Source organism: Eulemur rufifrons, chromosome 2, assembly GCF_041146395.1.
Source record: "Eulemur rufifrons isolate Redbay chromosome 2, OSU_ERuf_1, whole genome shotgun sequence".
NCBI classification, from domain to species: Eukaryota; Metazoa; Chordata; class Mammalia; order Primates; family Lemuridae; genus Eulemur; species Eulemur rufifrons.
In genome coordinates, this window is record NC_090984.1 from 16,233,039 (window position 1) to 16,250,607 (window position 17,569).

The 17,569-nt window shown below is 54.8% G+C and overlaps 1 protein-coding gene across 1 annotated transcript; it reads right to left on the reverse strand.

Annotated features, from left to right (window-relative positions):
- Positions 1–322: 322 nt before the first annotated feature.
- LOC138401677 (HAUS augmin-like complex subunit 8) lies at positions 323–17,438 on the reverse strand. Its single transcript, XM_069497180.1, has 11 exons — positions 17,385–17,438; positions 13,416–13,480; positions 10,403–10,458; positions 9,446–9,527; positions 8,101–8,196; positions 7,676–7,770; positions 6,985–7,050; positions 6,725–6,883; positions 4,603–4,744; positions 2,347–2,488; positions 323–660 (listed from the first exon to the last, which is right to left on the reverse strand). Exons 1-11 carry the CDS (start codon positions 17,411–17,413, stop codon positions 333–335), a joined length of 1,260 nt encoding a protein of 419 aa, XP_069353281.1. The 5' UTR covers positions 17,414–17,438; the 3' UTR covers positions 323–332.
- Positions 17,439–17,569: the final 131 nt, after the last annotated feature.

Sequence of the window (17,569 nt, forward strand, 5' to 3'; positions counted from 1 at the left end):
AGAGCTGAGTGGAAGAATCCCCGGCCACAGCCCACGCCTGTGAGCACCTCCCAGCAACAACTACTGGAACTTAGGACCGGAAAATGCCCACTTGTGTGCCAATTCCTGTCTTGCTATCAGGCAGTCATCGAAACCACCCTTGTGACGAAGGACATGAAATCATCTTGACAGCGGACACTCGTCATGTCTTGGAGGTCCCGAGGCCCAGGATCTGCCCCTCACCAGAACGTGAGACAACACACGCCTTCCAAATGTCCCCCTGCATAGGAAACGAAGGCTTCAATTGCAAACGGGTTTATTTTAAGTACCAAACAAGGTCGTGTACAGAGTGCTCAAGTGTCCTGAGTTTGACCAACACGTCCCTGCAAATCCCCGCTGGACGAGAGGCACAGCAGGCTCTCTGCTCGTCTGCCGGAAGGACGGTCTTCGCTGGGGTTGGCGAACACGGCATGAGTGTGGCCTCCCGGGGCATGTGGCGCGTTGTCCTCAGGCGAGGGTGTGCCCTCAACTGCTCCCTGGGACTCCTCACAGGCGCTGTCCTCGCTGAAGTACCACTGGCTGGGGGTCGCAGGGCCCTGGGCCTCTTCCCAGACTCCCTGGTTTATCAAGGCGGCCTCTTTGCTCGCCTCGGCGGAGAGTTCCTGCAGCTGGGCCAGGCTCCTGTGCAGGCGAGAGGAGGAGTGGAGGCCTCTCACTCACAGCTGAGCGCCAGGTCACACAGCCCCTTCGTGGCGAGCGAGCGAGGGGCTGCGGCGTGGGGAGGGGCGGGATTTCCACGTCCCCCGTGTGCTCGGTGGGAGAGCGTGGGGGAGCAGGATTGGTCTGAGAAGACTCCGTCAGGGACACTGCCAAGACGGAACCAGGCAGGCGTGAAAGAAGACTCACTGGGTCGGAAATACTCAGAGCGCATCAGCACGGTGTTGGCACCGTGGTTTGAACATTTGTCCCCTCCAAACTCGTGCTGAGACACAATCCCCAAAGTGGCAGCACTGAGAGGTGGGGCCTTTAAGAGGTGACCGGGTCATGAGGGCTCTGCCATTCGTGAGTTAAAGGATTAATGGGTTATCACGGGAGGGGGACTGGTGGCTTTATAAAAGGACAGACCTGAGCTGGCACACTCAGCCCCCTCGCCACGTGACATCCTCTGTCACCACCGACTTGCAGAGTCCCCACCAGCAAGAAGGCTCTCACCAGATGGGACCCTTTGACCTTGAACTTCTCAGTCTCCAGAACCGTAAGGAATAAATTCCTTGTCTTTATCAATTACCCAGTTTCAGTTATCGTTAGAAGCAACAGAAAACCAAGACAGCTGGGCACGTCTGTCTCAGGAGCAGGCGGGACAGCTGTGAACAGGATGAAGTCCCTGCCTCCGTGCCACTTACATGGCAATGGAGCAGCGTGTGTGACCCCTGCGTGTTTAACCCCTCAAACCCGTGACCCCTGCCATCTGTAAGCCTTTGGTGTGCCCTGATTTCACCCTGCAGCCACCCACGGAAGACGTGCCACAGCAGGTGGCAGCTGTTTCTCATGAGTCCTTTCCAAATATTTTAGGCATCTCAGGAGATAGACTGAGCATCGTAAGGAAGAGAAAACAAGATTCTTTTCTAGAAGAGGTGCAAAAGCCCATAGGTAGAAATCTCCTGGCGGAGGTGAAAAGAGGGGGTCCTAAGGGGTTTCGGGGGGCTGTTCACGGGCTGTGTCAAATCTAGGGCTGGTCCCACAAGGGCACGGGCTCGGCGACAGCCATTGAGCAGTCCCTTAGGATCTGTGTCTTTTCTATGTGTGTTTATACTTCAATAAAGAGTTCAAAAACATCCTCCCAAACCCTAGCCCTGGAAGACATGCAGAACACGAACAGGGCTGATGGGAGGGCACCCGTACTGTGCCGGTTATTCTGGGGGCAAAGGGTGCGTGAGGGGCGAGGCCTTTTCTCTTCGGGCTGCTTGAGAACTTCTCGGATCTTCCGGAGCCGGGTGTCAGTTCTCCCGCCATTCCCTTCCCCCTGCCTCACCCGACCTTCGCGCTGTGACTCTGGGGCCCACCCTGCAACGTCTCTGACCCCCAAGGCACCAGCACCCCCACGCCCCCAGAACCGACTCCAGAGCGGGGAGAAAGGGGACATAAGACGCGGCAGGTGCTCCTGGACTGAGACTTTCTCCACAACCCAGACGACAGCGACACCTGCTGGCTGTTCCCGCAGCGCGCACAGTCTGGGGAAAGAGCAGCTGGCCCAGGGAGCTGAGCCCCAGGGGGAGTTTGGAGCCACTCCAGACAGTGCAGCCCCCAGCGGCCCACGTCCTGCCTGGACGGAGTGCCACCTTTTCCTTAAAATATTTTCTGAGATACCTTTGGAGCTCAAGGTCCTTTTTCACAGCCACGTCCTTGAGTTCGCCCAGCAAGTCCAGCACCTGCACGTTTGTTTCTGAACTGCCAATGCCAAGTTCTCTCAGGAGCTTCTGAGTGGTCTTCAATTCAGACTGCAGGGCGTCTGGGGTGGGGGAAAGCGGTCGTCAGTGATGGATGGCAAAGCGCCCCAAACAACAGACACACGAATTGAGTAGCCGACTAGATTTTTCTCACTCCACTGCAATGCTCTGCTAGAGCTCACAGGCAAGAAGGGTAAGCAAAGCAAGACACTTGTGCATTGGAATCTTCTCTTTGTCCCTTGGCCAGAGATCATGGTGGCCTGAGATAGTGGGACAGGCATGTCCACCAGGTGCTCATTCAAACAGACCTAGAATGCCACTCTGGCGTCCTCAACAGAAAGAATGCAAGATGCAGGAAAGGCTCTGCTGTGTCAGCGTCACCCAGGGACTCCCAGCCAGGCCAAGAGCAACTTTAAAACCCCATCGTTTGCATTCCCTGATCCTAGCACGCCTGCATCCCCTGAGCCGAGGGACACCTGCAACCCACGTATGTACGCCACGTGCATTAAGACAACACACCTCTCTGCCCTCTGACACACGCCATATCTAGGCCAGCTGTACATTAGGGTCACATTCTGGGAACCTAAGAGCCTCACAAACAGCATCTCCGTCCTGTTGTGGACTGAACCGTGTCCTCTAATGTTCCGGTCCTACTCTCAACTACCTGTGAGTGTGACCTTAGCTGGGGACCGGGTCTCTGCGGATGTGACTGAGTTAAGGTGAGGTCATTCGGGTGGGCTCTAATCCAATAACCGGTGTCCTTGCAAGACAGGGGAATGTAGATAAAGACACGAGGGAGAAGGCCACGTGACGACAGGGCAGAGACTGGAGTGATGCAGCCACAGGCCAAGGAACCGCCAAGGGCGGCGGCAACACCGGAAGCCAGGAGAGAGGCCTGGACTAGCTTCTCCCCGAGAGCCTGGAAGGACCCAGCAGTCCTGCACCACCTTGACGTCAGACTCCGGCCTCCCGGACTGCGAGGGAATACACTTCTGTTCTTTTAAGTTACGCAGTCTGTGGCCGTCTGTCACGGCAGCCGCAGAAAATGCGTCAAGTCCCTAGCCCAGCTCCTGGCAGCGACCTAAGGAACACAGTACGGACGGAGCCCACGAGTTACTGCTGCGGAAGTGACTGCGGTCGCCATAAAATCAGAAACCCAGACGCTGACAAGCATCCAATGAGGGCGGAGTTGTGTTCACCCGTGTGACGAGTTATGTGCTCATTACACCCTTCTAATGACGACTTCCAACAAAGAAACGTGCACGAGATAAGCGGGAAACCAGGACACGCGTGGCTCGATGTCAAGTCTGTTTACGCAGACATTATGCTGCACCAACGATGGAAAGAAAACACTCCAACGGACAAACAGCGCTTATCCTGGAACCGTGACATCACCCACAATTGTCACTTTTTCCTTTACAACTTGGCTCACTTTGCAAAGTTCGATGTCATGCCTATACTTTGTCACACTGGAGAAAGCTCGATTTATTGAAAACCACTTCTGTCCGAGGCTGCCAATCGAGCAGCACCCTTGGGACCCTGGACTGTGTTTTCATTCTGCCTCAGATGCGTTCCCGGCGGAGCTCGCAGGCAAGCCCACCTCTGGGTCTTAGATACTGGCCTCTCCTGCAACAGCCGCAAGCAAAACGTACTGAGATGACGCATGAGAGCTCCTCTCAGGAACACCCAGACTCCAGGGCAGCTGAAATCTCTCTCTGGCAGGACCGCTGTTCTGAAGAGGGTTTTAGGATGAGGCGTGGCAGTTTTCACACTTGCCAAGGGCTTCCAGTGGGGACGAGGTGGGAAACCGGTGCACAGAAAGGACCTCACCGCTCTGCAGAGACGGCAAGCCAGGGCGGGCTGGTGGCCCTGTAGCCCCCTCCAGACACCGACTGGCATGCGTAGGGCCCAGGGGACTGCAGGCTGCCCCCGCAAGAATGCCTTTCAGCAGGATAGGAAATCACGGTGAATCCCACAGCCCTGGGTTGAAATCCCAAAAGTCACTTACTCAGGCCAAGACCCTGGAGGAACCACAGCCTGGCCAGTCCCCACCATCCTCTGCCACTAGACGGGGAAGAGGACACTTGTCAAAGTGACGTAAGGCCCATGGGAAGTGCTGACACGTGCTCCTCACCCCCCGCAGCCTGCGCGGCGCAGCCGGACGTCCGTTTCCTACCTAAGAACTGCTGCCCGTCTCCCTCCAGGTGGACCGACCTCACGGGCAGCTCGTGCCGGGTGGTGTCCAGGGCCGTGGCGAACGTCTTGTACTGCTCCTTGAAGCGTTCGGCCACTGCCTCAAAGGGACTGAGCATCTCGATCTGCAAGCAGGACGGAAGGGGGCTGTGGGAGGGGACCCTGCAGTCACCAGCCCGGAAGTTTAAGGGCTCAAGCAAGGTTAAGATACGTCTCTGCTCTTTCACGAGCCCCGAGGGGATCAGAGCTCAGGAGGCTTCTGAGGGTGTGAGGGTCGGGTGTGTGCTCTCCCCTCCCGGCAACGGCCCAGCAGACAGGAGGGCGGCCCAGGCTCCTCACCATGGACACGTGTCCCCTTCCAGTGTGTTCTGGGCCTGGGCCCTCCTGCCTTGGAGCACTCCACTTACGGGCCTGCCTTCCCAAGGCCAGCCTGGCACGGCCCACCCCCACCCCACACGTGCTGCCTGGGTCTTCACGGACGTTTGTGACAATATACAGTTGACCCTTCAACAAATTGGGGGTTAGGGCTGCCACCTCCCTCCCCCGACCCATAGCAGTAGAAAATCCACATACAACTGTTTTTGTTCTGGAGACAGGGCCTCACTCTGTCACCTGGGCTACAGTACAATAACGCAATCATAGCTCACCGCAACTTCAAACTCCTGAGCTCAAGCGTTGCTCCTGCCTCAGACTCCCAAGTAGCTGGGACTACAGGTGCACCGCCACCATGCTCAGATAATTTTTCTATTTTTTGTAGAAATAGACCAGCTCGTGCTCAGGCTGGTCTCGAAATCCTGGCCTCAAGCGATCCTCCTGCCTCGGCCTCCCAGAGTGCTAGGATTACAGATATGAGCCACTGTGCCTGGCTGTGTGTAACTTTTAACTCCCCCTAAATTGAACTACTAATGGCCTACAGTTGACCAGAAGCCTTGCCGATAACACAGTTGATTAGCACATTAATAGACCACTATCTACATATATTTCATACATTCATGATATACCTTCCTCTTAATTTTTTCAACACTTCTAGGCCATAAGCTTTATCTATGAGGTTTTTCAAGTTGTTGCAGATCCCCAACAGATTTTCCAATATATTTACTGAAGACAGTCTGCTGATAAGTGGACGCACGTAGTCCAAACCCACGTTCAAGGCTCAACCGTAGGTGCTCACTTGAGTGTCTTTTCTTTTCCTTTCTCTGTGAGCTCCATAAGGTCAGGGGCCCTGGTCTCAGCCCAGGGCCTGGCTGCAGGGCCGCTCCCATGAACATGCTGGGCATTACGGGGTGAACTGTGTCCCCCAAATTCCTATCTGACGTCCCGACTCCCAGCACCTCAGGATGTGCCCTTATCCTGACACACGGTCTTTACAGGGTCATCGAGTTAAAGCGAGGTCACTAGGTGGGCCCTAACCCAGCATGGCTGGTGTCCTGGGGGCAATTTGGACACAGACACGCACAGGGAGGACACGCGAAGAGACACAGGGAGAAGATGACACAGACGACCGTCCACAAGCCAAGGAGAAGGGCCTGGGACAGATCACTCCCCACCACGCCAAAGCCTTGACCTTGGACCTTCAGCCTCCGGAACAGCGAGACAATGAACCGCTGTGGTTCTTGTTACAGCAGCCACAGGAAACCCACGCGCTGGGCACGGGGGCCGTCCCCCTGGCAGGGCCTTTCTGGGTTCCCAGCATTTGCTCCGTGTCCTTCCCCAACGCGGACACCTCTGTGCCAGTGCTGGCCACACGGTGCCAAGACTGACGTGTCTCCCACCAGCCCACTGACCCTCCAGGGCAGGCCCAGACCGTGTCTTCCTGTCACCGCACACGATGGTGATCAGGAGGCGCTGAAGGAACATCTGCACAAGTGAGCTGAAGGCACCGGTCCCCTCAGTGGTTGGCACGTTACGGTGTAGCCTCATTCTCTGGGAAACTGTCATAGACCAACACCTGGACCAGAGTGTGGGCGACACCAAAAGCCCAGCAAAGAGTGAGCCGTGAGCGAGCAGCGACATCCTACCACGAACGCCCCCTGAAATGGTGGGAGACGGCCCCGCCAGGATGCTCAGCTCAGAGCCCCCGGTCACAGGAGTGGCTCACAACCGACCTGGGCGTCAAGGGCCTCCTCCAGCTCCCGCTTCTTCTGACAGAGGAGAAGGCTGCGCTTCAGCTCGTGGGTCTTTTTCTGTAGCTCCTCCTTCTCTTTGCACAGTTTTAATAAATGTCTTTCTGCCTCTTCTTCAAACTGGGCAAGACCGTTCTCCATCTGTTAAACGAGAAACGAAGGCTCAGGCTGGAGGGGACTCCCTCCCGGTGGTTCATCGGGGCTGCCCTGCACGTCACACGTGGTCAGGGAACTGTTCTCACCTTTACCGCCAGCAGCGTCAGCAGCAGCGTCTGGGACTCCATCATCTCCATCTCCTCGGACAAGCTCTTGAGAAGAGGAAAAAGACCCTTTCAGTTCCCGGGGAACCGGTGTGAACCCAGCAGGGGCAGAACGTGACTCGTGTTTCCTGTGTTTAATTTGATAATTTGGGAATCCTCTACGGTACCCGGCCCCGCTGCTTCTATTTTCTCACGTGTTTAGTGTTTTCCAGCACCCTGTGAGCAGGAAGAGGGAGGTCTGGCCCTCCCACGGCACCGGGCAGGTGAAGGGGAGGTGGCAGCAGCCAGGCAAAGGCCAGCTCAGAGCACCCAGCGACTCGGTGCTGTGCTGGCACCAGACCTCACCCAGGTGAGACCACAGCCCAGCTGTCCTCCTGCCAGGGGACGGGGCCTGGCCTCACGTCCTCCCTAGCACAGCATCGGCACAGAGAAGGCCGCAATCTCACTTTTCACACGGTCCCATGTTGGTTTCTACTGCTGTATGTGTACTTGGGGAAACATAATTCCACAGATGATCTAAGAACGTTTGTGCTCTTAATTTTTATCCTAAGGGGCACGGCTGTCTTGTCTGCTCTAGGAGCCCTGGGGCCTCAGGTGACACCTGGCGGAGGGGAGGCGCAGAATCAGATTTATGCAAACTGTGAACGGCAACCCCTTCATCTCGGACACTTACTGGGCTCTTTTTCCGAGGGGCAGAAAATGACGTCGACTCCGTTTTCTCTGATCTTGTTTTTTCTAATTGTGGAGTCTTTCTGACTGTACTTTTCTCTAAGATAAAGAAGAACATTTTAATGGTGAGAAAAGCATACAGATGGTCCCTGATTTATATTTTGACTTTGCAACGGGTTTATTGGGATGTAACCCCATCGTAAGTTGAGGACCATCTGGACTTACGATGGTTCACTTTAAGATTGTCCCACTTTACAATGGCTTTATCGGGGCATTGAATACATGTTTGACTTATGGTGTTTTCACTCATGATGGATCTTTTGGGATGCGGGCCCCATCGTGAGTGAAGGAGCGTCTGTACTTTGGGGGCCTGCTGAGATCTGTCGCAACCCCCAGCTAGTGGCAGAAGGGGTGAAACGAACAACTTACCATTAATGGCAGAGAGATCCAGGTCAGGTGGGGCCGAGCCGTGCCCTTCCAGCAACGTGGACTGCAGGTCACCCTTTGCGACCCCACTGAGATCTGCTGTCCAGACAAGAGTCCCGGAAAGTCAGCACAGCCAGTTGGGAAACGCAGGCAACTTTTTAAACCATACCACTTCTCTCCAAAACCCTGATTTCTTCCTAGGTAGCAGAAAGGACTGAAAAACCTGTGCAAACTCCCAGCCAGCAGCTTGAATCCATTTTTAAAGTACAACTAGAAACGGGACATTCTTTATAACCACAAAAGAAAAAAAAAAAAAGATGCAAATAGGCCTTTCTGCTGGTTTAGAGGATGCTGAGAATCAGAGACAGCGCCGCATGCTTGCTCTGCCCTCCGTGCCCTCGGCTGCTTTCTCCTGCAGCTTCTGGACTGTTCGTCTCCCCTGGGAGTGCCCTTCATCTTTGAGCCTGTATTTTAAACCATGAAATCTTGCTTTACACTGCCTAAAATCGGCGCTGGCGTGCAGCACGCCAGAGCTACACAAGGGCTCCAGAGTGCTGCAAACGGCAACAGGTGGTGTGTAAGATGCGCTCTCTCGTGCTGGGAACTGAACAGGAACTATGCAGCTGGGGAAATGAATGACCTGGAAGCGCAAAGAGCCTCGTGCAAAGAGCGGCCCACGGGTGCTGCAGCGGCAGGTACGTGAGCACTCGGACAGAGAGCCGGGGTGAAGTGCCACGCTGAGGAGGGGCCTTCCTAGACTTCGCGACGGGGCATGCTGACCGGACTTGAACACCAAATACACCAACGGTGATTGTCGGAGTGGGCAGATCCTGAGGGAGGTCCCCCAACCTCGTCCTCGTTTTCCATTTTTTATAATGAATATGTGTCATATCCACAATTAGGAAAACTAAAAAGATTTTCATATCACTTTGGTGGTAGCTTCTAGCAGGAGGGGTTAGGACAGACCAACGCAGCTGCTGGCGCAGGAGACGAGGAAGGCAGCCCACGGCGGCGAGAGGCGGGAGGATAAGGCCTCACATCCTCTCCGAGAGTGCCGCTCTGAGTGCCAGTGGGGAAACTGTCACGTAGACAAGGACCTGATGCCACAAGGGAGCGCCATGGTGGCAACGTGGCCCTTCTCTGGGACCACACAGGGCGGAAGTGACCCCCCCACTTCCCAGCCACCCGCTCAGCTCCCCACATGCCCCCATCTGTCCTCACACTCAAACTCTTTGATAGCAGCTCTGACCCTTCGCAGAAAGGAGAGACGGAGCTTTGACTCAGCACACGTGGAAACGAACTTCACCACCGCGCTCCTCACTGACCGGGGGTCACGGCTGCTTCGTACCTTTGCTTTTCTGGAGCTGGCTGGGTTTCTTTCCACCTCCAGGTATCTTCCCGCCGGTCTCTGAGGCATCTGTTGCAGGAGGCTGCGATGGGAACACATGACATTCAGAGGGCAAGACCCCTTCCCTTCAGGAGAAGGGTCCCTGACGCAGTCTACGTTGCTTTTCGTAAATGCTCTTACTTTGAGGCAAGGGGGAGATTGAAAGAGTTTGGAAATTTTATCTCATATACACAGGCCAAACAATTTTTTTCAAAAAGTAGACACACACATGCGCAGAGCATAGGAAACCACCAAAATGTCTCTTGGTGATTACCTCTGACGTCTGTTGGTGATTACCTCTGACACGGTAGATGTCAGAGAACATATTACCTTGGTCACCAGGAAAGACAAAGTTTTTATACAGGTATTAATTGTCAAAACTTATTAAAAAAAAAAAAAACAGGCAACACATGGAGTACGGCCCTTATAGTAACCAAAAGCAAAAGGAAAATCTCATACAGGGCAAGAATATTGCAAGGTACAGACACCACTCCTATTCAACATCACAGTGGAGGTCCTAGAATAAAACACAAAAGGCAAACAGGTTGGAAAGGAAGTAAAACTTCCCTCCTGCAGACAGGATAAATGCCAGCCACGCACCAAGGACTGTGCGCTGGGCATTGGGTAAGACAGCCGCAAAGTCCAGAAAGTGCACTATTGGGTTGAAAGGCAAGAACAAGTTCACGTTTCGACAGAGATCATAGCTTTGTAAGAAGGATGCTTAAAGCAGTGGGCTGCTCACGACAGGGACGCCAACTCGGCGTGAAGAGCTGACAGTCTCAAAAGCACCTGGACGAAGGCCCGGGACCTGCTTCCTTCAGGACCCGGCTGTGACCGGCTCGCCTGAGTGTTTCGAAATTCCAGTTACTCAGAACCATGTTCAGAACTGCTTCAAGCATAAGCTGAGCACTGTATTACCTTTCTGGTTGTTTTCTTCTCGTAGTCCATGTATCGGGACGCAACCACTTTTCCACCTGTGGGGGACACACTGTTGGTTTATAACAAAACTACTGTCGTGGCCTGAGAAGACCCAACACACCCAGACCCCACACCCACCCAGGACCCCACGCCCCAGAGAGCCAGAGGCTGTGACTCTCCCTACTCAGTGACAGGAACAGGAGCCACTGCTCCCCTGCTCCTCTCTGATCCTGTCCCTCAGCAGCCCCAAGCATGAATGGGACACCCACTGTATGCAAGAACATTTATGGGACACCTAGTGTACAAGCCCCAAGCCAGGGGTGGAACCACAGAGTAGCAGAAGAGCCAAGATCAAGGAACATGCCCAAAGGTCAAGGCAGCAAGTGCACTTGGGGTGGGGGAGGGAAAGGAAGATAGAACTTTCCCTGAGAGCCTCCAGTTTGCTTCCTCCCAGCTCGGTCCCTCTGGGTGTGACCCCAGCAGTCCCTTCCCCTGCCTGCATGAGCCTAGGACCCACTCCTGGTACCACCTCTCCTCACCCACCTCCAGCTCAGGACCCTCCCCTGAGACACACTCCACCCACAGGCCCTCTGCAGACACAGCCAAACCCCCGGTGACGGCCCCACCCCAGGTCCCCTTCCAGGGCGGCTCCTGTGAGGCTGAATGTGGATGGAGCAAATGCCACCTCCCACCCCATCCTAGGGGGTGGGCATCTCAACTGGGCTCAGCCAGTCCTCTGTTCTGTCCCCCACCCCTCGCCCAGACCCCTCCCCGTACCTGCTCCGCCCACCTCCAGCTCCTGTGCCTCCCCCCCTGCCCCTCCCCCAGTCTCAGCTGCTGGCCTGTTTCCTGCTTCATGGGAGGACAGAAGTGGGCCCAGGAGACCCTCCCACCACCGCATCCAGCCCCCTCCAGGCCCGAGAGCCTTTTCCTGCCCGCCCCGTGGACGGACCTCTGTGCTCCTGGGTAGAGCGAACTCTCCATTCTGGGCGCGAGAGCCCGGCCCTCGCCCCCAAAGGAAACACCCAGCAGCTCCCGCCTCCCGCCCTGCAGCCCCTTGGGTCCTGCCTCCACCAGATCCCAGTGGTCACCCCATGCCCACCTCACCTCCCATTTCTCCGTCCCCCTTTACAACAAGCGCCCTGCACTCGCCCACTCCTCTTCCTCTTCCCTTGAATCCCCCAGTCCACCTTCAGACCCACCCCTGCACTGAACTCCTTCGAGCCAGACCACCGGGACCTCCCCACTCCTGAGCCCACAGGCCACCCTCAGTCCTGGTCATATGAGCCATCAGCACAGCCATCAGCTCCCTCCTCCCTGAAAAGCCCCTCGCTGGGCCTCCAGGCTGCCCCTCTGGGGTCCACCAGCTCAGGAGGCCTGAGAGCCTCTAGGCACCCTCAGGGCCCTGCACCGCCTTGGACCTTGTCCCCGCCTCACTCACTTGCTCCCTTCAGCCACCCTGACCCCTCACTGTGCCCCCCGCCCCCAGCACCTCCCTTCTTCAGGGCCCCACTCAGCTCAGATCCCAGCACACGCTGCCCGTTTCGTCCACAGCATCTGCCATGGTCTAACACACCACGTCTCCTGTGTTTCTGCTGCGCTGCCGCCTCCCCTCCCTAGGGCTCCCTGAGAGCCTGGGATTTTGTCTCCTTTGCTTGCTGCTATACTCCACCACCTGGCACGGAATAGGTGCTCAAGAATAGGTCAAAAGAATAAATCTACATTTTTATAGTTGCCTGTAGAGCCCAGAGGTTTCCCTTTGCTTGACATGGTCAATGCCACACAGCTCAAAAGTGTTTGCGAGTGCGATTGTGACTTCAACCATAACTTCATGCCAGGGTTCAATTCTTCCCTTGGGGATTGGGACGGCAGCCACAACAGTAAGAGGAATGGAGCCACCCCCACGGTTAATGGGGACCCCAGAGTCAGCCAAAGAGCTGGTGGGCAATCTGAGCGTCCCCAGGGCACGGATGAGCTATGTCGGCGGAGCGAGTGTGCTCAGAGCACTGGGCGGGGGGGTGCCTGGAAGCTGGGGACAACCAGGAGGCCACTCTCAGGGTGCAGGTACCTAAGGGTCAAGGCCAGGACCAGGCAGGGTCTCAGGGACAGAACTGATCCCTATGGAGGGTCTGCCACCAGATGGCAACGAAGGACATGGGGTAAAGGACACCCCCAATTCCAAGCAGGGGAGACCATCCTGCTTTGGGTCTTTTTAAGACCATGAGCAAATGGTTTTGCTCAATGAGAAGGCTCTAAGGCTCTGGCTGTCTGGCACAGTGGGGAAGAAAAGCAGTTTCAATTTCTGGAAAACTAGGATACCCCTGTTTGTTTTAAACAGTGCTGAATTTTACACAGAAGCAATGACACAATCAAGGGTATAGCTTGTGTCTAAGAACTACGTAACACACAGATATCACAGATGTCCTACACAAGATTAAAAAGCGACGCTGGAACACCTAAGCCTTGACTCCTTTGCATTGAAAATCCTACCCTACGTTCTAAGAACTGGGCAATGCCACATGTCAGACATTGAGAAATACTTCATTGTTTCGTAGTCTTGACTTTCAACGACCGAGACCCAAGAATCTACCATCCAAGCCAGGGTCTGCTGAGATTCAGTGAGGTTGGGGGGCTATTAAGTCACCCCGGACCCACTGGGGAGGAAAACTGGACATATGGGCATCCCCATGTAACTAACGCACTTTCGTTTTGAGACTGATTTTAGTAATGAATTCAACCTGTGGGTCCCCACACCCCCCTTCCCAGCGATGTGTCCTGGACACAGCCTGTGAACCCCATGGCTGAAAGGGACCCCACTGTCCAAAATGATTGCCACCGTCTCATGACACATCCCTGGCCTTGGGCTAGGATGGCCAGACTCAATCTCCAGAGCTGTGACCACGAGGAAGTAATACCACAGGCCCTCTTCTCTGGGCCGGTTTTCCTTCCCCCAAAAGCACGTAATGAAAAAAAACAATCACTTTTTACTAAAATGGATCCTGCTATCGCTCACCTGCTGCTCTTCCTTCCTTCCTCCTGGCTCCGCTGGAAGTGCTGGGACCGGCCGAGGCAGGCTTCCTACAAGAGGAGAGAGACCTTGTTCATCGTTGCCCAGGAAGCACAGGGTGGCCACTGAGGCACCTCTGCCAGCTGGAGCTCGGGCTTCCTCAGGACGACCCCATCCCAGTGCTGCCTGAGGACTATCTCAGCAAGGCTGGGACACCTCAACGGGAACAGTGACACAGGCAGCTGCCAGCCCTGCCCACCTGGGCAACACAGTGTAGCTGAACACCCGAGCTGAGAAGGGACGAGTGACAAGAGCTGTGTGGAAGAGACCGCAGTTGTGCTCAGTGTCCACGAGCTCAAATCAGTCACAGGTTCATTCGTTCACCAGCCGTTTATGTGCCTACTGTATGCCACTAGGGACACAGCGGTGAACAAAATACAGAGTTCCCTCCCAGAAAGGGAAGATCAGCATGTTCCTCACCAGGCAAGTGTGAGGAGTGGCCCAGACAGGTACAGGGCTGGGGGGATGGATGTGACAAAGTGCAGCAGGCTCAGGTACATGACAGAGGACATCCTGAGACAACGGTTCTTCAACAAGGGCCTGGCACTGGGGCGAGAATGATGTGGACACAGGAATTGAGCAGCCTTATGGTTTAATTACAGAAGATGAACAGGGACATGAAGTCAGGGAGGAGAGACGGTTGGGCCAGGCTGTGACAGTCCTGAATTCTAGCTTAAGGGCTCAGCCCTGTTCCTGCAGCCCAGGGCTGGGCAACCTTTCTCTGTAAAGGGCCAGACAGTAAATATTTGTAGCTTTGTAGGTCACCTGGGCACTGCTGAAACTAGAAACTAACCGACGTTGCTGTTCTAACATGAAAGCAGCCATGGATGGTAGAGAATGCAATGGATGAGCTATGTCCCAATAACTATTTACAGGCAGTGACATTTGAAATTCATACAATTTTCACGTGTCATGAAAATTCTTTTGATTTTTCACAACCACTTAAAAATGTACAAACCGTTCTTGGCTTACCAGCCTAACAAAAAGGGGGCACTCTGTGTTAGGGTGAGGGCTCACGCCATGGGTTGGAGAAAGATCTTTCACAGAGAGTTTAGGATAGAAAGAAGTACCATGTTTATTTACTTTTCCAAGAAAGAGAGAAGGAAGGAATGGCCACCGCCCCTGACGAAGGAGTGGAAGTGTGGGCAGTTGAGGAATGCTGTTCGGAGTTTTAGAGGGTAAAAATGGGTTTTTTGCCTCTGCTTCAGTAAACTGAGAACAGAAGTGGTGGCAAAGCTGTTGTAGGTGTTTTTCATTTCTTTTGCTCTATGAAACCAGCTTATCTGAGTCTTTGAAATCTGTTTTTCTGGCAGGATCTGAGGCAGAGAGTTGGAGTAGGGAGCTCGCATCCCTACTGTCCGCTTAGGGCCTTTCAAGGCTATGGAAAAACTGTTACCGAGTTAGGCCACAGGTGTTTTGGTTAAAACAAAGGGTAGTTGTGTTGTGAGTTTTTTCTTTAAAGGGGCAATTATGTGTTGTGAGTTATTTTTCTTGCTTTCAGTTTGATAGTTTTTCTGTTAGATAGGTTGCCAGTCAGGCCACTTTTACCCTAGCTTTCACCTGCGGCCTACAGAGGGTCAAGCCCTGCTGTGGGCACCGGGGAGACGGGGAGGAGATGGACGACGTCAGAGCCGTGCTTCACGAAAACCACAGGCAGCTGGCAGGAAGACGGGCTCCAGTGTTCTGGGAGGACAGGGCCCAGCCTGCTGTTGCTCCTCACTGTACCCGACAGCCTGTGTGTCAGTCTGTTTGGGCTGCAAAATACCAAAGACTGGGTGGCTTAAACAACGTATGTTTATTTCTCAGAGTTCTGGAAGCCAGAGGCTGAGCTCAAGGTGCTGGCAAGGTGGGTTTCATTCTCAGGCCTGTTCTCTTGGCTTGTAGGTGGCTGCGATCTCCCCGTGTGCTCACATGACCTCTTCTTTGTGGGCGCATGAACAGAGTATGAGCGAGTGAGCTGTCTGGTGTCTCTCCCCATGGGATATGGATCCTATTGGATCTGAAGACATTACTGATTGTCATGCAAAGGGGGAGCTATTGGCATAGTGGTGGAGGCCAGGGACGCTGCTCAACACCGTACAACGCACAGGACGCCCCCACGACAGAGAATGATCCAGCCCCAGATGTCAACAGTGCTGGAGAGCCCCTGCCGTGGTGAGTGGGTGACTGGAAGCCTCAGACTGAAGGCAGACAGAAGACTTAGAAGGTGCCACAAACTCCTATCAAGAAGTAAGGAAGCCTCAATGTTATTCACCTCTAAGAAGGAATGAGTGAAGTTCTCATACACTGTAACAGGATGAGCCTCAGAAACATTGTGCTGGGTAAAAGCCAGACACAAAAGACTCTGTCATACAGGATCCAATTATATGAAATATCCAGAACAGGTAAATCCATAGAGACAAAAGCAGCTTAGTGGCTGCCAGGAGCTTGGGGAGGGGGCTGAGGTGTGAGTGCTAATGGGGACGGGGTTTCCTTTTGAAGTGATGAAAATCTGAAACCATAGCAGAGGCAATGGTTTTGCACACTGTGAACATACTAAAGGTCAATGAATTGTACCCTTTAAGAGGGTTAATTTCACACTACATATATTTCACCTCAGCTAAAACACAGAATGAGTGACACCTGATGTCACAAGAAAGCAGGGGCTGTGAGACAGGAATCGCTGACTAACCTGCTGTGGGAGTGCGGGAGGGTCCGGAATGACTCCTGGGTTTCAGCCTGAGTGGGAGGAGGGGGAAGCCAGGAACAGAGATCAGTGGCACAGGAGGAGCGGGAACAAGGCCGGGCACTGGAACTCCTGCTGCCACCACTAGGAGCGGCTCCAGTGGCCACTGCAGCCACCTCCTCTGGAGTGGGCTCCTGGAACCCCAAAGTGAGACCCGGGAAGTGATGGGGGCACCTCCAGCCCATCGTGGGGAGAGGCAACTTAACAAATGTTCGCCAGGTGCCAGCAGCTGTGCTCGTGCACGGGATCCTCTCAACCCTGCAGATTCCTAACTGTTCACATGACTTCTCTCATTTTCCAGGCCAGTGTCTGAGGTCTACACAGGTCACCCGTGGTGAGTCTCAGAGGCAGGAAGGGGCAGAACCCGGATTCCCTCTGGAATCTGAGCCAGGGCTCTGGAGTCAAACCGAATGGGCTCCAGGCCCAACCTGCTAGGACCTGCGGGGAGTCACTACACCTGTGTGAGCCTCAGGTACTTCACCTGTTACTGGGAGGCACTAAAGTCAACCTCACAGTTCGGGCAAGGAACAGTGGAGTGATTCCTCCCGCTGGCCTATTTCACGTCAATTCACGCAAAGGACAATAAACATTGGCCAAATTAACAAACTAGACAAACAGCCTCAGGATCATGCCTTGGCACCTAGTAAAGTGCTCAACTTCTTTCTTGTTCGCGCTGGGCAAATGACTTCGCCTCCCTGAGTCTCCATCCTCTCCTCCGTAAACGGGGAGCACAGAATAAAGCGGGACAGAGGACTAAAGGAGATACTTTGGATGTCACTTGCTCACTGATAACAACAATTCTAAGAGCGACAGCCCAGCTAAGACTCAGGCGCTGTTCTAAGCGGGTTTACGTCTCAGGACACCTAGGAGGTTGTGCAGCATCCTCAGCCCCATTTCGCAATGCGGGAAAGCGATGCACAGACAGGTTAGGCCACTCGCCCGCGGTCGCCCAGCATCAAAGCCCAGGATGCTAAACTTGGTCGGGCGCCGCGCTCCTGAGCATGCGCAGAGCCCGCGCGCCGCCGGGGCCTCCTGGGGCCTGCGCTTCCGGAGCGGTTCTAGGAGGGGTCGGCTCCGGACTCGCCCCGAGGGCCCCCACTCCCCAGCTATGCTGCCCGGTCCGCGCCGGCCCTCGGCCCCGCCTCTCCCTCTGGCACCCACACATCCATCCCTGCGGCGCCTCAACTCACCCAGCGCTGCGCCCTGAGGAATCCGCCATTTTCCCGCCTTCCCCTCAAAGGCGGCTTTTCACGGCCGGCCCCGCCCCCTCGCAGTGGGTCGGACCAATTGCGGAGCTGTGGGAGAGGCGACCACGGGCCGTGGAGTCCCCTGCGCACGCGCCGCGTTTCCCCTCCTCCCCTCGCACTTGGCCTCG

Coding starts and splice junctions, on each gene's coding strand:
- LOC138401677 (XM_069497180.1), bottom strand. CDS start 17,413: ATGGCGGATTCCTCAGGGCGCAGCGCTGG. Junction 7,771..8,100: donor GGATCTCTCTGCCATTAATG/GTAAGTTGTTCG, acceptor TCTTTATCTTAG/AGAAAAGTACAGTCAGAAAG. Junction 661..2,346: donor AAGGACCTTGAGCTCCAAAG/GTATCTCAGAAA, acceptor TCGCCTGCACAG/GAGCCTGGCCCAGCTGCAGG.